This window comes from Egretta garzetta, unplaced genomic scaffold (assembly GCF_000687185.1).
Source record: "Egretta garzetta isolate BGI_Z169 unplaced genomic scaffold, ASM68718v1 scaffold56, whole genome shotgun sequence".
In the NCBI taxonomy this organism is placed as follows: Eukaryota; Metazoa; Chordata; class Aves; order Pelecaniformes; family Ardeidae; genus Egretta; species Egretta garzetta.
The window spans coordinates 3,366,818-3,389,744 of record NW_009260182.1 but is presented as its reverse complement, the minus strand read 5'-3'; the positions used below and the strand labels follow the sequence as shown (position 1 = coordinate 3,389,744).

The 22,927-nt window shown below is 39.3% G+C and overlaps 2 protein-coding genes across 3 annotated transcripts in view; one reads left to right on the top strand and one right to left on the bottom strand.

Moving 5' to 3' along the window:
• Positions 1-13,353, bottom strand: part of POLR3A (RNA polymerase III subunit A) — a 51,421-nt gene extending 38,068 nt beyond the window's left edge. Inside the window, exon 1 of the mRNA XM_009641964.2 lies at positions 13,349-13,353. The gene's annotated coding sequence lies outside the window, so the exon portion shown is untranslated. The remainder of the gene's footprint in view (positions 1-13,348) is intronic.
• On the top strand, positions 533-5,829 carry RPS24 (ribosomal protein S24). 2 transcript variants are annotated; one of them, XM_009641962.2, is made up of 6 exons: positions 533-635; positions 992-1,201; positions 1,629-1,739; positions 1,861-1,863; positions 4,814-4,849; positions 5,662-5,829. In XM_009641962.2, exons 1-5 carry the CDS (start codon positions 603-605, stop codon positions 4,814-4,816), a joined length of 360 nt encoding a protein of 119 aa, XP_009640257.1. In that variant the 5' UTR covers positions 533-602; the 3' UTR covers positions 4,817-4,849; positions 5,662-5,829. The 2 variants fall into 2 exon arrangements, with proteins under 2 accessions (XP_009640257.1, XP_009640258.1); XM_009641963.2 differs by lacking the exon at positions 1,861-1,863 and having other exon boundaries at positions 5,662-5,827.
• Positions 13,354-22,927: the final 9,574 nt, after the last annotated feature.

The following is a 22,927-nucleotide window of genomic DNA, read 5'->3' as shown; positions in this document are numbered from 1 at the left end:
CCGGTGCCGGTTGGTAGCGGTGTGCTCCGGGGTGCGGGCCGGGGCATGTGCTTGGGCTGCTGTGTCGCCATGCTGCTGGTCGGTAAGAGTAATCCTAGGCTTTGATAGTAGCGTAACGTTGTGCCGCTTTTAAGGCGTTAAAGGGTTGTGGTGGATCGTGCTCAGTTATTTGTCTTGTGGCTGCTCATGTCTGAAAGCATTAAGGAAGTAGTAGTGTGTAGGCTTGTTATGGAAACTTGCATTGTAGTGCTTGGGCTCGTGGTCCTTGTATTTCATAAAAAGCTGCTTCAGCTTTTCAGGACGGTGGAGTTATGTATGTGGCTGTGTTATTTGGAAACCGAGGACGAGTCTGTCATCAGGTGATGTAAACTCAAAAGTGTATCTCAAAGTGTACTTTACAGGGTTGTTATATGTAGCCCCTGTAACCAGTCTGCTTAGGTTATGCGTTTGCTGTCACTATTTGAGAGGCTACTGACTGTTGCTGTACTGTGCATTGTTTGTGTCTATATTATGCTCAATTTATACACGTCACTGTTCTTTGCTTTACTTGTCTGTATCTTCTCTTGCAGAATGACACAGTGACCATTAGAACCAGGAAGTTCATGACAAACAGACTGCTTCAGCGCAAGCAGATGGTAAAAGAATGCAAAAAAATGCATTTAATTATTTAACTGTTGGGTTTGGGCTGCAAGTGTTGTTTAGCTGCTATAAGTAAGGGGCCCTTAAAACCTCCAGAGTTCTTGTAAGAGCTTAGAGGTTTAAATGTGTTGATGTGTGCTGAAGGTAAATCTCAATAGTAAGGTAGTGAATTGTTTTGTCTTTTGAAGCAGGAGGCTGCTAATGAACACTTCTATATGAAATTGTTATTAATTTCTGTTGCTAATGTGGGTTAGTTTAAGTGTTAAGCTCATGGTGGGACTGTAGCACCTGGCTGTTGTTCTGGAAATTGACTTTCTCTTGCTTTTATATAACTTTGAAAAATTCTTCTTAGGTGATTGATGTTCTTCATCCTGGAAAGGCCACAGTCCCCAAAACAGAAATCAGGGAAAAGCTGGCAAAAATGTACAAGACAACCCCTGATGTAATTTTCGTCTTCGGCTTCAGAACTCACTTTGGTGGTGGCAAGACAACAGGTTTTGGCATGATCTATGATTCTCTGGACTATGCAAAGAAAAACGAACCAAAGCACAGGCTGGCCAGGGTAGGTTTTCTGGTAACTTGAAAACAATTAGGATGGATTTGAAGTGTTTAGTGGTTCATGATTTACACGTATAAGAGTTTTGTGAAAGTACTGTTGGTGTAGTCAGAGTTATATAAGAGGTCTTATGATAGTATAAGCTAGCTTCTGTCTTTGGAAAACAAGGTAAGTTTTTATTGTTTATTTGAGGGCAATTACAAAGGCAAAATTGATGTTACCAGTGATATTTAGCATTAATAGATAACTAACCAATAGTAAAGGTCTTGAAGAAGCACAAGAGATGAGACTGATCTGTGTAGTACTTTAGTGCTTTTATTCTGTATTGAATCATTAACCAGTGAACTTGTCTCACTACTTAGCTAATATTTCAAATTTAAATATTATTATCAGTGAAATGAAATTAAATGCAACTTTAACTGTGTTTTAATAGCATGGCTTGTATGAAAAGAAGAAGACTTCTAGGAAGCAGCGAAAGGAGCGTAAGAACAGAATGAAGAAAGTCAGGGGCACAGCCAAGGCAAATGTCGGTGCTGGCAAGAAGGTAGGATGAGAATATCTGTAAGCTAGAGTGAGCATGTTGCCTTTGAAATGCTGATTAAAATTCTTCAATGGTATAACATTGTTTTTCTTCCATTTCTTTCATCTGTTCTACTGGATAACAGAAGGTAATCTGTGTGGTGTTGTATAGCTGCTTACCAGCTTGGTAGTTTAGTTCTGCTCCTCACTGCTGCAAGCTTAGCTGGTGTAATGTGAAACAATGCTTCTTAGATGATTGTTTCCTACGTGTCACTTGAACTAAAGTTAAACTTTCATAACTCTAACAGTATTGCTTTAATCATAACTCAGCCTTGCGATACATAAATTAGATATTCTTAACACTTGGTATTCAGACTACCTAAATATTTAATGCTCACTCCTCCAAGTTACTGTTATTTATGGTCTTGTTTATAGAGGAGATTTTGTTAAGGGTGTGTTGTGTAGGTAGTGAGGACAGTGTGCAAGTAGAAATAAGGCAGAATACCTGCTTTATCCTGGGTTTAAGTGACTGATTCCCAAGATAGTGGGTGGGTGGTTTTGTTTTGGGTTTTTTTTTTTCCCCTGGTGGGAGTTTCTTATGCTGTGGCTGGAACTTGCTAGGAGCTTGTCAGTTGCGCAGCTTGGAGGGGAGACAGAGTTCCTCTATCCTTAAACAAAAAAAGGCACCAAAACCAAGGAACAGCCTGGATGTGAAGACAGTCATCTTTCTTAGTAGCTTTTTGTCCTTTGAAAAATACTGAGTAGGCTGTGCAGCTAAGTGGTTTTTTTTTCAAGTGTTCTAATAAGGGAAGATGGGTTTTGACACTTAGCTCTAGCTGCTAAAGTGCTTTGACATCTCGAACTTTAGTAATCTTCACTTTTGCTTTTTTCCTACTTTCTTGGAATTCTCCATCAGAAATGAAGTATCTTAACAGGTACTGAAAATGAGCATGGATGTGGTGACTCAATTATCATCACTGAAACACGTATCCATTCTTTTAATTGAAGCACTGTACTCCCTTGCATGCATGTTTGTTTTCAACTTGCTTCTGACCTGTAAGGGTTCAGATAACTACATAATGAACTTCATTCCATATGACTTGAATAATAAGGTTTGGCTAATAGTGAATGAGACTCTTGAAACTAGTGAAGCAACATTAAAAATAAGGAATTCCAAATGCGAAGAAATTAAAGAAACTCCATGGTATTGATTTGAGGCATTGGTTCAAAATGCCCCACGTTCTGATTCAAGGTAGTACAGTGCAATTGCATGTGTAACTTGACCTGTGTGTGAAAGTAGTTGTGCATCTTTATGAAAACTAAGTCACATCACAGCTTTGTTCACTTGAGGCAGTGGTTGGAAATGGCACAGTTGTCAACATTAAACTGTATTTAACTATTGCCCTGTGGTATTCCAAGTGAGGACACAAACCACAGTGATTGCTCTCTGAAATCAGGTTCTTCACTTATGTAGTAAGTGAAGTTCTTGTTATTGGAGGGAAATAAATCAGTGTTGCTGTGAACCACTAGATAAGATTTGGAGCCCTTCTCCTTTCTGCTTTAATGATGTTTTAATAATGAAGTCCTATGATTGTTTACAGTATAACAGTACAAATTAGCGTTTAGTATAGTAGTAACACTAACATACACCCTCTTGTGAATGTCAAGGGAGTCATTTAGTCTTGCACTGATACCAGTAGTATGGATGAACTTCTTCCCTTTGAGAATTTTGCGCTTGAAGGTAGCTGTTACTGAGTGTTTACACAAAATGGCTAAATGACTGTTACTTAAATTACTAAAGCTGTCCAGTTCATAGAAATTCTCTTAATGATTATAAACACCTTAGAAATCAAGGCCAGGATCGTGTGCTGTGATAATTGAATAGCAGATGTGACTTCTGTATCAAGTGCCTCTCAAACTAGCATGCTATCTCAATAGTAGGCGAACTGTGTTTTGGATTAGAGTTTTTTTTAATGTCTCTTAAAATGATCTTTTAATTGGTAAGTATGCATGGGTTAGATCTTACTTGTTCACCAGTTTTGTCAATCTTTGTGTCCTCACATTAGACTTAAACTAAAGATAAATTAATTTACATGCTTTCTGGAAAACTTGGTTGAGATGAGTTCTGTGCTGTATCACCGAAAGAAGCTTGTGGAATACATTTGTGTCTTAAAGCTTTGTCTTGAAAAATGCATGTTTAAACGTGATGGCATGGCATGGTTCAACATCCTTTATCACAGCCATGTGGGAATTTTTAATAGGAGTCATGGAATACGTTTTGGAGTCTAGCTATACAATCTGAAAACTGTTTATCTTGGAAACAAGTAGGCACTTGATTCTGAGACATCTTCAGGCAAGTCTGTATTGACTACATGGTACATAACTCCTAGAACATGAAAACTTAAAGTTGTGAATCATACTTGAATAGTTTTTCTTGAACTTTTAAGTCAGACTTCAACTGTGCGGATGTCTGACTGTTAAAAAGTTCTCTTTGGTGCTTCCTCTCACTTCTCACTCCTTCAGAATTCCCATTCTGTTTTCTATGAAGTTTCAAGAGAAGTATTTTGAAGTAGTTTGTGCTATTTAATGTATTCTGTAGCTTTATAGCTGAGCTCTCATAGAAGTTTGCACAAGTAGATGTGGATGCCCCTCAACTAGTGTTTGCATTCAGGGCAAATGCAAAAAAAACCCCACCCTGACTTTTAATGTCACAGCTGCAGTTGTCCCAGCCTTTGACATTTGAGCTTTCCAAACAAACGCTGGTTTTGGTTTTGTTTTGTTTGGGTGTTTGGTTTTTTTTTTTTTCAAATTGGTCAAACAGAAGTGTGGATGGGTAGGCACTTTAAACCATTGTAGCCTGTAGAGTATTACTTAAGGTTCAAACAGCTATTGTTAAGATCCTGTTTGAGGGAATGCATGAAGTCTAAGTCTTCAGTCTCTACAGTAGTCAAAACTTTGAGGTTTTCCTATCATATATAACTGTGGTAATGAAAAAAAAACGTTGTGAGGGTCAGTAAAAAGCCTCAAAGCTCCATCTTGTACAGTAGTAGAACTTTGATAAAGCTGTTCTCTTATTAATGAATGCTTTTTCTTTTTCAGTAAATGAAGATACTTCAGATAGAAAATGGATAACAGGTATGACTTCAGAATCCTTTGTAAGGGTAAACATTCAGTAGCCTGTTGTCATTATGATGACATAGGTCTAATGTTCATTTATGCAAAGGCCATGGTACTATGCTGATCTAGAACCCAGTCCGAGAGTTTAAGATGAAGAAAGACTGTTGTGCTTGCTACAGAGTTGCTAATTCATGTGATTTCTGCTTACGTGAAATCAGGCAGTTCAGATTTACTGTTACAGTAAAACTAAATAATCAATACTTTTTGCAAACAAAGCTTATGTGTTTCCTATTATAGGCATGCTAGGGAGAGGATAGTACACCTTGGGTTTTATTGTCTTAGATTGTAGTATGATTTCTATTTTGAGGACAAATTTCTGTTTTCTTACGGATGCTTATTTCAAGTAGATTTCTTATAAACAAACCTGATACTCTTTTAGACAACTCCTATACTATGTTTTTATATCTTTGCTGCAGAACATGTGAGTTGGATGTGCTGTGGGCAGTAACTGTTAGAGACAAAACTCTGTTTTTATTACAAAACTGTCTGAATGACTCAATTTTAAAGCAACTTAAACAGTCTGTAGTAAGTATGATGTCTTAACAGAAAGCTGGTAAAGTGATTGTAGCTTGTTGAGCTCTTTTACAGACATTTTGTAATCTAGGGTCTCATTTATTCCCATGACAGTCCTATGAAATTTTGAACCTTAGTTCTTCTAAGAAAGGCAGTGTGGTTCACCTGACTTGGGAACCAGTTTTTCAGCCTCTATAAAGGTATGAGTATAAAAATTGTTTTAATCATGTGGCATTGATCTATCTTTTCCTTTACAGACTACATTATTCTATGAAGAAGTATAGAAAGGATTGTTCTGGAAAGAAGCTGCTCATCTGGCTTTAACATCAAATAAACTACGTTAATAAAATGCTGGTTTGACCTTTAGTTTTGATTTGAAAGCTACCACTTTGTAAAGTTGGAGAAATTCAAGATTGGTGCACTCTTTGCACTGAATTAAAATCTTTTCATAATTAAACAACTCTTGTTTTGAGTATCTATTTGAAGTGAATCGGAGCTTTCTGTGGACAGCAGTAAAACCTAATTCCAAGCAGTCAGTGTTAGTTCATGGAGGTAGGCATGCTTTTGTCATCTGGTGTTCAAACTGTTTGGGTAAGTCTTAAGATGTGTTTGTTTGACTGCCTGTATTACATAGACCTGTAGAATATAGCTGAAGGGAGAATGAAACATGTAGACAAGAGATACTCAGAGCTGCATGCTTCCATAGTTAAGATTTTTGCTAATGAAGGATTGTCTTTTGTTCCCAAGTTGTCAGGACAGGCTCTGGGGTCTGCCTCTGGCCTGTGAACTGTGCAATGTACCCCTAATTTTCCATCTGGTAGTGTTAAAGGAGTCATTTAAGATTGGATTAGTGGCTGGATGAGGTATGCTCTATGCTACTGGTGTGGGCATTCTGGTGCAGGTGTTCTGAGTAGCAAGCAAAATAGAAGTTTTATACTTTAAACAGGACTGAAACAGACTGGGCATCTCTAGCCCCTGTGCTGATGAGGCTCTGACCTGATTCTTTAGGGTACAGTATTTTTAAATTGTACTACCCTTGTACTGAGGCAGCATATTGTAACACAGGTAAGGCATTTTTAGCGTTTGGGGGAAAAGCCAACAATCCTATAGTTAGTTGTTAAAGTGGTTGGAGGGGGACACTATTGTCCTAATAACTTGGGGGAAAAGCCAACAATCCTATAGTTAGTTGCTAAAGTGGTTGGAGGGGGACACTATACGTACCAGATCTTGTAAGTATAGATAAATTACTTAATGCCTCTTCCAGTGCCTTCAGCTTGAACCTAGAACTAGTGGGGTTGCTATTGTCTGTGTTCAGCAGCATCACATTCTTAGCTGTACAGTAATTTTTCTGTACCTCATGCTACAGTGTTCCTGCCTTTGTTGAGGTTGGTAACTGGGATTAGGAGGCAATTGCCCTGGTGAAAGGATAAGTACTCCAGTTTCCTCTAAACATAGGTGAACGAGTGACATTAGACTAAGAGGATGGTGAAATGGAGTAATTGCTTCTAAAATAACAGGTTTGATCTGAAATCCTGTGGAAGTTAAAAGGCTCTTTTACTTGGTGGGCAGACCTTCAAAGATTGGTACCTATTGGGTGCTCTTCTCAGAGGTTGTAAGTATATTAAATTCTGAAGAATAGATAGAGGAGTATTTAAAGTGGGATTTGTGTTGCTCCTTAGATACAGTATGTGCACGTTTTGAATAGGTGATAGTAAATTTCTGACAACCGAAAAGGGATATAGAGCAAACATTATGCATGTAAGGCTTAGCACTAGAACCTACACCTGTTTTAAAGGTAATATTTGCAGTAAACCCTTTCCATATATATCGTTCAACATCAAAAGAGAGAAGAGTCATGCTATTAAATATAATGGAATAATCACTAGGGGGTAGTGTGAACACAGCAATACAAATACAAGGAAGACGTGTAGCTATTTTTCATAAAATAGGCTGATAGAAAGCCAAATTGTGCCCTGCCAAAGAGGTCAACTGCATTGAAAAAAATTCATTGAAAATAGTTGTGTTTAGGATCTGAGCCTTTAAGGGATATTTCTGTTCCACTGGTTCTTTTTTGAATTGAATGGAAACCATCTGTTTTAGTGAAGACTCTACAGTTAGTATTTTCCAAATGTTTACTACTTTAAAGCTCTGGAGTGCTGGCACAAATTCTAGTTGCTCTTTTCAGAAGCCTCCTTACGCTAGTTTTAAGCAATCACAAAGGATCTATAAATAAGTGCTGGCATGTAGGTATATATGTCTTGTGTAGGCTCAACATTTTGGCTTTACGTAAACAGTGTTGTTACAGGGGGCGTGTACCTCTTGAAGCAGAACTCAGTTCTGAAGTTGGCATATTAAAGGTTCCCTTCTCAATTTTGTTAGATCTTAAGTGCTTTTCATTACAGGTTCATTTATGAGTTACAGTAACTTTTCAAAGTGGATGGATTGAAATGGGCTGGTTTGGTGCCCAGATTGGGTATTTGATGCCCTGTTTTGATGACATAAGATTGACAGCAAAAAATACCTAGTGGTTCCATAGAACAATTGACCTTGTTGCAGGGTTAGGATGTACTCTTGTCTTGCAATATGAGGCATTAAGCACAAAAAAAAAGGGAAGGGGACAAAATGACATGAAGTGATCTAGAATTAACTGACCAAATCAATGACCCGATCTGAGTTTTCCCACTGTGCTGCAACATTTTGTGTCAACACGGCTGTCCTCTTCTGTTGCTCCATCTGGAAAATGGCAGGCAACTAAATAGCTGTCATCCAAAATCTTGGTGCTTCAACAGTCTGGAGAGATAAGCAGCTCTTCCTGCGAGCTCTGTTCTGCCAGCACTTTGCCTTTGTACGCTAGAGTCTACGCAATGTGTAGCAGATGTTCTGTGATTCAGAAGTTTAATGCACGTGTCATGCTGTGAAGAGACTCTAGGTTAATCCCCTTTCCTGTGGGAGGTAAAACAATTAAGGGGGAAGCATTGATGAACAGGAATCTTCACTTCCATCCCTACTGCGTGCTGAAGGTACCCTTCTATTTCCTGCTGGTTTTGGTGCATCCTATCATCTCTAGGTAATAGTTTTTGTCACTGTTGCATGCTTTTAGACTTTGGCCCGGCCTTTGTCTTTCAGTATTTCAAGTATTTTATCTATTTGATGACCGGTCTGAAGCCCAAATTAGACTGTGAAGGATTTTTGGAGAAGGAACTAATAAATGAAACCGCTGATGAGTAATCTCAAATTGATACACATGAAAAGACTTTCATTAACTCTTTACCATTTTTTTAACGCCTAGGACTTGTTTGAGTTGTGTGGTTTTTTTACAAGGGATATAATTACCACAGGAATTGGTTTTTGGTTTTGGTTTGGTTTTTTTTGTTTTTTGTAGGAAGAACTCAAAATTTTACAGCTGGACTACTAAAAGTAAATGAAGTCTTCCTGTAAAATACTTGAAAAGCTGTGCAGAAGCCTCAGGGCTGGACTTCTAATTGAAACTGGATAAAGTAGTCCCAACTCCTTGCTGAGGTTCCACCTCTATGTTCAGTGAGGTAAGCCAGATAATGGCGGCTTCTGCCTGAAGGAGGTTGTAGTCCAGAAGGCAAAAGACAAACTGCAGTGGATCAAAGAAAGATTTACCAGGGAAGCAGAGCCTGTTAGGGGGAGCAGAGATTAGTGTCTTGGCATTATAGAAAAAGATAAAACTGTGATACAGATGAAAGATGGTAACATTTGGCATCACCTGGGCAATGAGGTGGTTTTGTCTAGTGAGTCGTTTGAAACAGACGTGAGAACAAGTGTTGAGGGAAAGAAATGAAGCTGATGCCATCAGTGGCTTGAAATAAGTGAGGCGTAATTTACCATGAGAAGACTGCAGTACCAGTAAGCAGAGGGATAAAAAGGTGATGTGGGTTCTTCTTGTTGATGGAAAATGTGCCATTTAAGGAATAAAGTATGCAGGTCACTAGCAAACCTTTTTGCAACAGTTGGAAGAAATTAACTTGTCCATATTATTCTGGTCAGTTCCTGTACAAAATTAATGTCATTAGTTTCCTACACAGAGGAAACGGAGCATTGTCCTGTAGCAGCTGTTGATATTAGACTTGTACAGTAAGTTTGAAATTCTGGTTGTGAATGCTCCCTCCTCATGTGCTTCCATTTGAGCAAAGCTAGATGTATTGAGCCTTTTTTTTGGATGGATGTTTGGGTGGTGCTAAGAGACCAGATGAGAGTAGTTCACTTTCTTTTGGTCTGAATGCTGGAAAAGTTTTGTCTAAGCAGGAGAACTTTCCAATATGGGTGGCAAATGTTTTGTGTTCATCATGTTCCTAACACAATAGCAATAAGACTTAAGTTATTTCTATGAACACATTTGTGACACTGCCTCTAAGAGGTAAAACGAAAAGGCTTAAATAAGCTTTGACAAGTCAATGGCAGGAGTAGGCACATCCTAGAACATTCATGCTTTTGGACTCCTTTACTTTAAAGGGATTAATGAAACTTATGTTTGTTGCTAACATTTATGCACTCTAGCTATGTCTCAAAAAAAAAAAATCCTCTGTGGAATTTTATCCTCATCTGGAATTCAGTAAGTTTCCTCTTAATTTTGGTCTTTGCTCTTTGTAAAGGCTGCGGCTAATGGAACAGCTGCAGAAGTGGCTAGAAGGCATCCTGTACGCTGGAAGATAATTGTGTGTTTTCCAAGAGCTAGCCATCGGCAACCAGTACTACTAATAAAAAAGCTCCGTCTTCCTCTCCAGTTACTGCTGTTCGTACACAGAGATCCCAAGTAAGGTCAAGTAGTGTGCTGAGGCAGGAGGGTTTTCTGAGCATCTGTGGCTTCTCTTCACACAGTAGATGCATCACAACCAGCGGAAGATGTGTGAGTGCAATGCTTCGCTGGGGTAGGTGATAGCGGTTTGTACTTGTGTTCCTTGGGTTAAAATACAGCTTGTTATTTAATGAAGCTGACCAGACTGCAGACTGACCTGCATTAGGAGAAACATGCTTCACTGCCTTTCATGATGATCTGATTTGATTGTGCTGGAGCTACTACCCTGCTATCATTTTGTGTTGATTTTTGCCAGCCTGTTTGTTAAGCCAGGCATAGTTTGTGTTGATTTGCTAACAGGTTTCAATCACTGAAAATAAAACTTACCTGCAACAAATGACCTCAGACTGTATCTCCTGCATAGTGTGGGCTGTAAGGAGAAGACGGGGACTAACGCTTGCCTTTTTCAATGTTTTTTGTCTGGTTTAACAGCCAATGTTAAAATCACAATGGAAGTGGCTTAATATTTTTAAATTAACAGGGGGGAAAAAGTTGATTTTTGTTTCACTGTTTCCTTTATAGTTTAATAGATCCCACTACAGGCAGAAATGAAATTAAGCTGCCTTTTTTTTTTTTTTTTTTTTTAGGGCAGGTAGAGGGGTATTGTAGAAATTAGGAGCTGTCAGAATTTGTTTTAAGTATTTATTTTAACTGATCAGTTCTGGTTATTGAAGAAAGTCAGATTGATTAGGCCCTGCTTCAGGACTTTACAAAAGTAAAAAAACTAATTTAAGAACCTAGGATTGGGAGACATTGCTTTATAATCACACAAACATTAAACTTTTATGTTTTTTAAAGAGTTAATTAAAATTAGTATATTTTGCCTAGTGTTGAACTCACTAGTGTTTAAACAAACAGTGTACCACTCTACTAATGCATAAACTGGAGAAAACATGGTGAAATTGAATTGTCAAGAGTCAAAGACATGCTGGAAAGTAAACATCTGGCATTAAACATGAAGTAAAATACGCATCAGAATTTTTTCTTGTTTTTATTGTATAGGAAAATCTTCATGGGCATAAATATCTGCTAGCTGTCTTTTGTGACTGACTTGTGCTTTTGGAAAAAAAAAATCTTTCACTGTGGTAAATGATTGCTTTAAAATACTTTCTTTAGTTTAACAGTTTTCTTTTGGCTTGTACTTCATTGGTATGCCATGTCTGGTGGCCTGGGGGAGGGTCTTGGTGTAGGATACTTTCACAGAAGCTCTAACGTGGTGCTGCATGGACCAAAACTTGGGGTCTCTCCTTAAAAAAAAAAACAACGATGCTGGCATTGAGGAGGGGTGCAGGCACTTGTATAGTGCTGGTGGGATGTTGCCAGACAACCTTATAAATCCCTACGTGTCTGGAACATTCCAGTATTCCCACTTCACAGATGAGGCGCAGAAGGATAAAGTACAGAGATTTTTTTTTTTAAGTACCTGAGTGTTTTAAAAGCGTGAGTACAAAGGTACTTGTGTACAAATGCATGAACCTCCTATTACTATAAAAATACCTCCTTCGGTGGCTGGTCCCCAGGTCAGAAAACAAGTGGTGTCAAGGTAACGCTCCAGCAAACTGCTGGACTGGAGCTCTTCTCGGCAAAGCCCGAGATGGGACTTGCTTCTGGAGTAAGACTCTCAGTGAGAGGCTCAATGTACACAAAGCACCTCATGCAACCAAGGATCAACCAGCTCCTCTCCCCCTCAGCCTCAGGGGTTTTCTGCAACGCAGTCTCTGGGTCAATAGCTAAGGGACGCTTGCCCTTCAACCCAGCAAACTAGTCCGTGTTTGGTGTTTTGGCCAGTACTGTCAGCCTGATGCAATGCCCCTACTGAGGAACAGGTAATTCTTTCAGCTGGGTTCAGGTAGGTCAGGAGATGACTTCCTTCTCTTCCTGTAAAAGCTCTCTTCAGAGGCGGTGAGGCCAGCTGGCAGTATTTTAACCATTTCTGCTACACAATGGCTCATGTGGGGATTAACTTTTACTTCTGTCACTGACGGGTAGGTCAATGTAATTTGGTACCATTTTAGTCTCACAACTGAGCTGTACCCATAATTGGCTGCTTAACTAGGGGTGCTCTTCTCTGCGGTTTACAACTCATTCAGAATGTTATGTCCCTATGTTCACTAGCAAGTTCATTACTCTATAACATAAACAAGTTGTACTTAAAGTACAATACTTGCTGTGACCACTACTGATTTTAGTGTTTTAAGAGGTGGGGGAAGGTAGTTCTCCAATCTCCCATCTTTTTCTGTCCCCTTAAAGAAGCCTGAGGTTCGTTTAACCCCCAAGTCTCTGCTTAGCCAAGAGAATATTTTGTCTTCATTCAAGCCGCCTGTTGCATACGGACCATGCTTCTGTCTGAAACCTCTGTCAGTCCTTTCCACTCACTTTTAGAAAACGCTGCCTCCGTATGGCTGTTCCACTGATACATGCCTGAAGGCATATATCCTTAGGGATACATCTGCCCTTTTCTTGTGTTTGTCTTGCATCCCCTCCCTTTCTGTCCCAATGGTACCTTTGTTTCTTAGAGTTGGTCTGCTTGCAGATGCTTTTTCTAGCCTTACTTTCCCATAGACTGTAGGAATAAACAATAATCGCACTACGTACATAAAGGAATTTATGTATCGATGTCTTTCCTAGTGGTCTATTGATACTCCACTGGCACCTTTGTAGCTACAAGTGCCAAAAAACTGAAGGAACCTAAAGTTGCTGTCTCTGGAGTTGAGGTAAGATTGTAGAGCATTTTGTATTGCTGCTGTCCTGTGGATGAAAGGAGATACGCTTCCAAGGTATACCAAGGTGCCACACTTCTTCAGTCCTACATTAGCCTTTTTACCTTAGTAAAGGCACAAAATAATTTCTGGAGGCTTTCTCAATTAAAAAAACCAAACACCCCCCAAAACAACACAGCAAGCCTTTCACTGCCTCACTTTTATTAGAATTAGTAAATGGGAAAATAAATGAGTACTGCAGCAGACACCTAACAAGTAAATGCTATGCACAAGGTACTTCTGGGGTCCATTCTTCAATTAATACTTCTCAGTAACTTTTAATGGCAGTTACAGCAACACTAGAGAGAGAACAGATGCTCCAATCTCTGATATGGTGAGCTTAGTTCTTCAAGTACTTATCACCCCCAGCCTCTTTTTTTATTTGTATTACCACTTAAATAGTTGTCTTGGGATGTAAAGTGCAGGATCATGTGTAAAATACTTTTCATGGAACTTGCTGAGTAATCAAAATGTTTTTATCTGGCCATTTTCAATCTACACAAACTTGAAGAGCAAATATCTTTCTTTCCAGGGAAGATGCATGCAAGAGAACAGCTTAGATTCTCAAAGAGATTGTGCAAAGTAATCATTTAGCCAGCAGAGGACTGTAGAACCACATACTACGCTGTTATCGATGCAAAAATGTTCAATCACAAAGAGTAAGGGGAAAACCCATGTAGTCGAGACAGTCTCTTAAACATAGTAAAATACTGAAAAGGGAGGGCTCTTCTCTTTGTTTCTCATTAAAGAATTTAATTTGCCCCAGGTTCCCTTTGTCGATGAAGATCTATGGGAATTTTGTTTACATTTTGAAGCACACTGCCAGGAAGAGTACTTCATATGGCAAGTATACTGAACCTTTTGGGGGAATGACAACGCTACAGAAATGGTGGCGCATTCCCTAAAGGAAAACATACTTCATTTGTAATGAACATTATGTCTGCAGAAACTAATGGCACAACCTCCTATTCAGTTTATGTAAAATAAAACAGGCCCATATGTTGCTGCTTTTAGAGTTTGGGTGTTTAAATTAAATGTTGTTTAATGAATATTCAAGCCCATTTGCTCAGAAGTTGTGCTTGGTGTAGCATCTTTTTCCTCTGTCTTTGGTCTTACCTAGAGTATTAAGCCGTTACAAGAGGGTGCTAAAGCTGAAGCATCTGTTTCTAACTAAAACTTGGTTATTAAAATGCCAGAGCAGATGAGAGGGTAAATAAAGACATACAGTAAGAGGATCATATTATTTTTTGTTTTGTAATTAAGACTGAGAAAGGTTTGATATGCATGACGCCCTTTAAGGAACAGGAACGTTCATTGTGCTGTTACAGCAGCTGCAGTTTGGGTATGTTACAGTGGCGCATTCACTCCACTCCCCATTTCCTATAGGAATTAATTCAGCTTTTTCAGGATGTGTGGGCCAGATGCCTGGGCTGGGATGCCTCAGCCGTCTGCTTTCTGGAGACGTGTGCATCTTTGTGGAGCTGTAGGCAGCTTCTAGTGCCTGGGTGAGGACAGGTTGACTAGAGGCACTCCACAAAAGCGGGGATTTGCATGCTGCCAGTAATGATGTTTTACCTTTTATCATCTGTCCCCAGCTCAAAGTCAAGTAGAAGTATTAGTAGGCTGGAAGAAATCCTCTGGAAGCCAGATCTGGCCTATTGATGGCCCTATTGAATGGTCTAGACTGCTCAGATCTGAAAAGCATAGGGCTGTTGTCATTGAAGGTCAGGAATTGCCCTGTGAGAGGTTACTTTGGATTGGGAAGGAACCTGTGGCTACAAACAGATGGTTGCATTCAGCCTCATTGTGCATTTACTTGCATCTATTAAATCAAGTTTTTAATTTGTGAAGGCATTCCAGTGTATGTTTAAATTAATACGTTTTCTGGAAAATCTTTTAACTCTTAAGAGAAAACCTGAAATACGTACTTAAAAATTTTCATGAACTTTATCTCTGAGTCCAGAAATTGACAACACTATCCTCTTTTTTATTTTCAATGGCATGGAAAAAAAAATCTCATTATAAGACAGCTGGAATGTAAACACAAATCACAATAATTGGCTTTTATGTATTTTCATGAGGGTTCTTCAGATGCTTGTTTTTACTGCACAAGTGCAATATTGTAGATATACAGCGAAGCCCTCCTCAGAGAATAATTGATACATAGATAAAATACTTAAAAACATTCCCAAAGCTGTAAATCTAAACGGAGGCCAAGACTATTACCTGAGGAAAACAAATATACAAACCCTCAAATTCTTTAAAATTCTGTTATTTGCTAGAGCTTCCCTGGCCTAACTAATTCCACTGCCTCTACTGAGCTAGGGAATTAAGCATCCATTAGTGCAAGGGCTGAACAAGAAATTGCTTGGCAATGGCGTGTCACCTGACGATAGTTAACCTGTTCTAGGCGGGCCGGTAGGCCTAAGAATTCACCGTTTATCAGTCTCCTTTTTAGAACACTTGTTAGGTATCTCCAATTAGAAAAGGGAATTTCTACATAGATAAAAAATGTAATGAAGTTAATACCATCAGTTGTCTGCAGTGTGAACTTCTGGGCTACTTCAGTAGGAAATTACGCTGTTCTGGCTACTGGACAGTCAGCAGTTAGAGACACTCCTACCCTGAAATACTGATTTTGGTTTGCAACTTGATGCCGAGCTCCTAAAACTTGCAATGCATAGGAAAATTATTTTTCTTTTAAAACCTTCAGATACTGAGAAAGACTTAGTGGGATAATGATTTTATTTTTCAACTGTAGCTCTATGTTAAATTTATTTCTTATGCAATCCTCTGTGTACATTCTGTGAGTGTATCTACTTACTGTATTTCTGATTTTAGCACTTATTATTTCTATGGAGCTGACCCAGATGATGAAGGGAAATGGCTGCCATCAGCTACTGTTTTCTAAACCTTCTGTGTGTGGGGGGTAACAGAACAAACCCTAAATGTGGGGATATTTTTGGAGTCAAACTGTGCTGCAAGAGAGTATATGCATGTGTGCTGAATTTGCAGATAACTTGTTCCTTTTGGCTATAGGATAAATACAGTCTGAGCATTTTAATTTATGTCGATAGGATGACTAGAGGTGGCTTGAAATCATGAGCAAATGGCTTCCCAAGTCACCAGTGTCTGCCTGACTTCAAGTTTCTCGAGCCCTCTATCAGACAGCATCCTGGTCAGTTCAGCATTCAGAATTTAGCCCACAGTTCCCATTTTGTTTCCCTATGTCCTTCTTTTTGAAGGACTCCCACCTGTCACCAGTTGCAATCTGTTTAAATTGCAGAGAGCATTCTATTCTCCAAACACTGGGAAAACAGAAAAGATATGTTTTTTTCCCCCCCATCATGCTTTAAAATACACTATCTCTTTCTTCCTCACCTTTCTTCTTGTCAGCTATAACAAACACAAACTCTCCCTAAGGAGAAAACAAACACTTGCTGTGGTATGCAAACACTCTAAGAATCCATGACATCGGTGCTAACATGGCTTGTTTCAGCACCAATTTAAAGCACATTCTCCTGTACCTTATGTCATCTCTTCCTGGCTATCTATCGAGCTTCTTCCAGGTTTGTCATATTAATCTGGCATCCACCCTTTTGAATGCTAAAATGTGTTATCCTCCCTTTCTACAGTAGTGTGCATGTTAAAACATTGAAATATTTTTGCATCCTCCTTAACGCTATATAGGAAAGATGAAAGAGGCCACAGAGAACAATTGTACATCATGGATCTAGCCCTCAGGATAGGAATGATACTGATGACAACCTGTCGAAATGCTGAACTTGTGCTGTTGTTTGGATGAAAGAGAGAATGCAAATGAGGGATAAGGAGAAAATAAAAGCTTCAGGATGGGCAAGGGGGATTTTCTAGCAACAGAATAGCAAACAGTGTCGGAGCACTTGTGATTGCAAGTCATATAGCCCTCTGCTGTTGGGAGCCAGAAACGTCTCTACATCATTTCCATTCCTTCTCAAAGACATTATAATGCCTGAAAGAAAATAAATCTAGACAGATTCCACACGTTACAGAAGGAAGATTTGCTTTATTAAAGTCTCAGAAAAGACTCTTGGATTCTGCCTGCGTACTACCTGGCAGGAGCTATCTGGGTGTAGGCTGTGAAAGTTAATGCATTTCCATGGCATTCTGGGTTTGTATATATGGCAAATTCACATCATTAAAAAATCTGATAAATTAGCGAAGGGGCACAACCCCTTCATGTAGATGTTCTCACTTGGTTTCAGTTTGTCTTGTGTACAAGTTATGTTAGCTTGATTAGACAGTTAAATCAATGCTGTTTTCTGTTAGAACTGAGACCTTTAGGACTATAGCTAACTACCAACATTAGTAGTAAGGCTGCAGTTGACTACTTTGGGGGAATAAGAGGTATAAAATGCCTAAACTTGTGGGATGTATGGCTACACTTTACTGTAGACAGTACTGTACACCAATATGCTGTAAAACCTATACTTTTTCTAGATGATAGCCAGTAATTACGCCATGTATGAAGCAACCCATTTCCAGAGCTCACACGGGTGTTTTTAGGGAGGGAAGAATTCTATATTCCACCCAGCTTTTAGGCAACACAGTGCAAATACAGTCAAAAAAGGGTATGCAGTACTATGCAGAATCACTACAGAGGGGAAAGCTGCTTCTCTCCAGTCCTGTCTTTCTCTGTGCTATCCCCCCCTGTATTTCCCCCCGCTGCCTGGCAGGTACGACATTAAAAGAAGTTGTATACAAGGAACTGAGAGTAATCGAAGCACAGCAGTCTTTCTTGATTTATTACTTCATTCATTAATCCATATATAAAATGCAATTTAGGACAAGGCTCAGAAATCCTCATTCTGACATATTCTCACATATTTGATAAATGATTCCACCGGAAGAGGCTTGAAGGGCATCTGCAGTAAATTCTGCTGAGATCTATTTCTCAAAACATTTTTACAATTTCATATCAAATTAGAGGATATCTCGTAGATAAGGGTAAGTGATGGGATTTCTATCACTTGGGTGCATGTCACATAACTCACAGGGTAGATGAGTGCAAACAATCAGCACCGTAAGAAAGCCACAGCTTTAGGACAGTCCCCTTGAAAATAATTCTCAGAATTGTTTTCTTTCAACCCAGAGTTGTTAATAGTGATTGAGATGTTTGAAGACATTGATATAAATGTTGTTTTCTCTAACTATCCAAAGGAAGAACCACTGTGATATACGGATTCCATTTGACTTATTCCAGGCAGAAGATGGATTCTTAATATTAATTTGGGGGAGCCGAAAAAAATTTTCATATGGATTCACACAATCTCCACATACAGGCACAGGATACCAGCAAGACTCTGTAAACTCGGAAACGGCGTTCCTTTGATTAGGTTAGAGACAGGTAGTGAAACAAAGAGTTTCAGTTTTGGAGAACTTTCCTCTCTCCCCAGACTGGCTCCAGAATATATACCCATCACTGCAGTGTCCTTAGGCTTACCTCCACCCCTTCCACCCTATGTTTGAGACTCTTCTTTGCTCTTTCTCATTTCTATGCATAATATTCCCTTCTCCTAGCTTCTTTCATTCTTCCCTAAGGCGTTTGTCAGGCTATCCCTCCAGTTCCTGCCATGTAGAATGTAGTGAAGGAAAGCAATGTCACTAGTAGGAATCTGTGGAAGTGACTAAGTGGGAAGATGTTTACTTCTCACATGCCTGCATGTGAGAAGTAGATGCACCCGGTCAAGGTAATGATAGTCATCTTCCACCTTGCTTTTCCAAACAAGGATGCGATGTGGGAAAAGAGTTGGTGGACCTTGCTTTTTCTGACACCTTGCTATGATTCGAGTGCTCATGGTAGGGTAATATGCACATACACGTAGAGACGTATGTACAAGCACTTGCCTGTGTTCCTGCTGTTTGAATGGCAAACGGTCAGATGGCTCCCCGGCTCCCACCGATAGATCAGAAAAAAGGGGATGTAAAGTGGGCATTGCCCTTCTGTTCTCTTTTGCGCTCTGCTAAACTACCACTACAAATTAGAGAACAGAATCAGTTTAGGGAACAAGGCTGTACTCAGAAACTGTTGATTACACCTACGGTAGAGACCTACTGTCAGCAATGGGACTTTGCAACAGGGTGAATGAAGTTTTAATGCTTTATTTTTCAGAGAAGAAAAGAATTCCAAATTAGCAAGATTTGGTCTTGAACAAACAATTTTAGCTCAGAGCTAATGAGCTGAATTGATATTTATTTAAAATCTCAACTTTAGAAAACAGGATTACGTTGATCTTCTAGGTATGTAAGACCTAGAAGCTCAATTTTCTCTCTTTTCTTTGCATTATATTTTGTTGTGAAAGTAGCAAATAAGTTAGACTGAATTCTAATGACTGCTTCTTTCTCTCATTCTTGGCAACCCTTTAGTTCAAGCACCTTTTGTCCATTTCTTCAAAAATTTATTACAAAATGTCTTTCTGAAGACCAGACGTGAATTCAGGGTTGCTGGTTTCTAATAGAAACTTCGCTGCAACATCACCTCTACATCTGCAGTGAATAAGTATGCTGCAGATCTCAATCATGTATTTAAATTCTCTGTGGATATATAGATTATTGCTGCTGTGCAAAGGAAATCTTTGTGCTACCCTTGAGTAATAACCTCTGGTCTTATTCAGCCTGAAAGTATTTATCAGAAAGTCATTACAGCTATTTTGTTTGCATATAGCTTTAATTCCTCGTATTTTAATGTCTGGACAGCATTAGCTCAATTAGTCTAATGAACAAGTAGGTCTTCTAATATTTACTGTCTAATTAGTTTATTGGCCTACATGTAAAGTGCTAGGTCTAACGGTGTACTGTGTCTAGCCAGGATTGTTCTGAAGAACTTTGTGGTCTATTTCTTTGATATTTTGGCCCAGTGCTTTTTGGAAGAGAAAGAATGGGGTAATTTCTGTATCCATTTTCCTAAAGATTGTCAAAGCAATAAAGCATCCTAGAAAAGGTGATACTCTTGCCCTACTAAACTCCCAACTGGAGAACTCTGTATCCCTTCTGTCTAGGGCAATCTGGGTGGATTGGATAGCACCTGGGAGAGAAACTAAAATAAAGGGCCATCTTTTGATTTTGAGCTGACACATAGCATGCAAAAATAGCGATGGAGGACCATGCAGTGGAATATATACCGAGGATCATAAAATCTCTATTATATGCCCTTCTCTCTCCAAAGGGAATAAGAGAACAAATACATAACAGATGTTAGTTGTAATACTTACTAAGCTACTTGAAAGTGCTGAGATTTTACCACGAAGAGCTCTTATCAAAGCATACAGTTACACTACAAACGGAAACAATTAGAACAAACAGTGTTATGTGTATCACTAAAGTAGCTCAGGCTCTTTCTTAAAAAGTAGAACAACAAATTTGATCGTACTGTTTTTCCCCCTCCGTGTTCATTCTGTGAAAAAAAGATAGGTAGGTTATGAGAAGACGACTTCTAGCAGGCTGAACAGCCTCACAGGTAGCTCAGAGTTAGCCCTAACGTGAAGGGCTGTATCTAAGCCCAGCTGCAGCTACTGGTTCTGTAACAGGCCCAGCTGAGGCTTATTTTCTGTGCAGCAGGGTTAGCAGGTTGGGGTGTAACGTGGTTTCTTTTTATTAGAGCCAGGTGAGGCTGGGGGTGCTTTTTTTACTGCCAGTCTTGGGGCTTGGATGTCCTGTCCTGATGGCTGCTGTGAACCTGAAAGCCCAGAGAAAGGAGGATTAGGAGTGTGTGGCTGAATGTTCCCAGGCTCATTTCTTCTGGATAAGAAGGTGGAAGAATGACTGCTTAACTGAGATGTGTGTGAATGCTTTGGGGGTCATCTGCTTAACCTGAAATTCAAGGAGAGCAGCCTCAAGAAGTCTTGAACTCAGATAAAGGTAGGAAAACTCTGGGATCTCTGTTTAAGGCTGTTGGAGCTTTGCTACTTTTGCTCAGCAATTGGAAATGCTTAAAAGAAAGAGCACAAAGTTAAATGTGTGACTGAAATGGTGTCTAACTGAAATTTAGTAAGTTTTTCTTTTCTTCTTAAGGAAAAAAAGCAGTTTGACTTCCCTTTAAACTTGAAGTTGTCTTTTGCTGTGCTAAAAACACACAGAAGAGAATATAGGGTAGTAGAAAGAGCATGCTGTTAAATAGATAAAAAAAACACATTACAAAGAAATATCTAGAAATAAGGTCTCTTTCTGTAATTGCTTTTACTTATTAGCCCCTTAGGTTTTGACCCAAAAGGTGGCTTTATAAAAAGGTGTTCTCTAGTTCAATTGGTATTTCCAGGCAGCCTAGAAACTAAAATTTGAGCATGCAAGCAAAATCTCTTCCTGTTTACTCAGTCTCTGTCTACCCTGTATGGCATATCCTGCAATTTGGAGGCTGCGTAGCTTTGTTTCTTTTAAGTTGTGCTTTAACTTGGTGACACCATGCACAGCTGTAGGACATAAAATGGAGACATACAGGGCTATATAGCTTGGTGTTGTACTTACTGGTTGTGTTCCCTCTTGGGTTGTATTCCTTGGTGTTACAAGGAGCATTGTGAATTCCAAGGCATTCCCAAGGTTTGCTACAAGATATCTGTACTGCTGGTTGTAAGGAGTTTGTCTGAAATGGAATGTATGCTACCTTCTACTCCCAGTTTGCTTGAATGATAGCAGATATCAAAAGCTTCTGAAGATAGACATTGGATCACCTCTTTAATGAAATGTTGTTGCTATAGGGGCTAAAGTTATGGTTAGGAGCTATAATGAATACAGGAGTCTGTTCACAGAGCTTGAAAGTATGGCCTGAAAGGCAACCTGAGCATGGGATGCACCAGACGCTTTCCCCTTGAAATACTTGCTGGGACAATTCAATGGTGCAGTGGGCTATTTTAGCCTTGGGCCCATTTTCTTCTGTACAGCAGTATCAATGCTAATGATGCTGAATGGGGCATCCCAAATAACTAACTATGGGAAGCTAAAGCAATTTTTGAAGCATCTTAGAAATGTTTGTGGAAGTCTTGGGTAAATGTGGGAAATAAATATGAAAAAAGCAGCCTCTCGCTATGTCATATATTATTTACATTCATGGTATATGAAATTGATTAGTGTGGTGTCAGAATTACTCTTGTGTGCCACATGTGTTAACTGAAAAAATGCATAACTGCAATGCAAGGATGGGAGATGGTCCTTGGGTAGCAATTTTGCTTCCTGGCTTTCAGGAAGCTATTTACATTTGGGCAGGAGAAAGGAGATAGACTTGGCCTTTCATATTACTAGGTTCGAGAAGTCTTGACATTAATTATTTTAGAGTAAGACAGTTCTCTGATTCTCTGCCTTGCTAAATGCTGCTGTATTTCACAAAGATGGATAACATGTAGTGGATGCCCCTGCTGTCATGGGCAGTAGTAGAACACTTACTGTTACTGCCATTCAAATAATCATAACTGTGTTTCAGAATTAACAAACCATATTATGGCAAATACTTTAAAAAAAGAACAAGACTCTTCAGATTGTCCTTGTAGCATTCCAGGGAACCAATTCTATCCCGATTCACCGTTGGAAGGTTCACCCAGTGAACTGGACCCTTGTTAACAATTACGTATCAGAGGGAGGGTTTTGTCCCGATGACAAAACTTTCTGAAGGTGTGTGATTTCCTAAAGATGCCAGTCTATACTGTTAAGCACTTCTGATACCTTTGACAGTCTGGTGCTATATTTCATTGTTGTAGCAATAACCACTTTTATGGTATACCAGGGTGTCAGCGTATCAGAAAGCTGTTCCGATTGCTGTACTGGTTGTATTGATTGACTGTGATCAATAATGGTACAATCAAAAATAGCACAAGCACTGCTTACCCTTCAGCTTTGGTTCTGGCTTTTTGCAAAATGGGCATATATCACTTTCTGAAACTGCCTTTCATTCTTGTCTAATGTTGCTGCTTTCCTCCT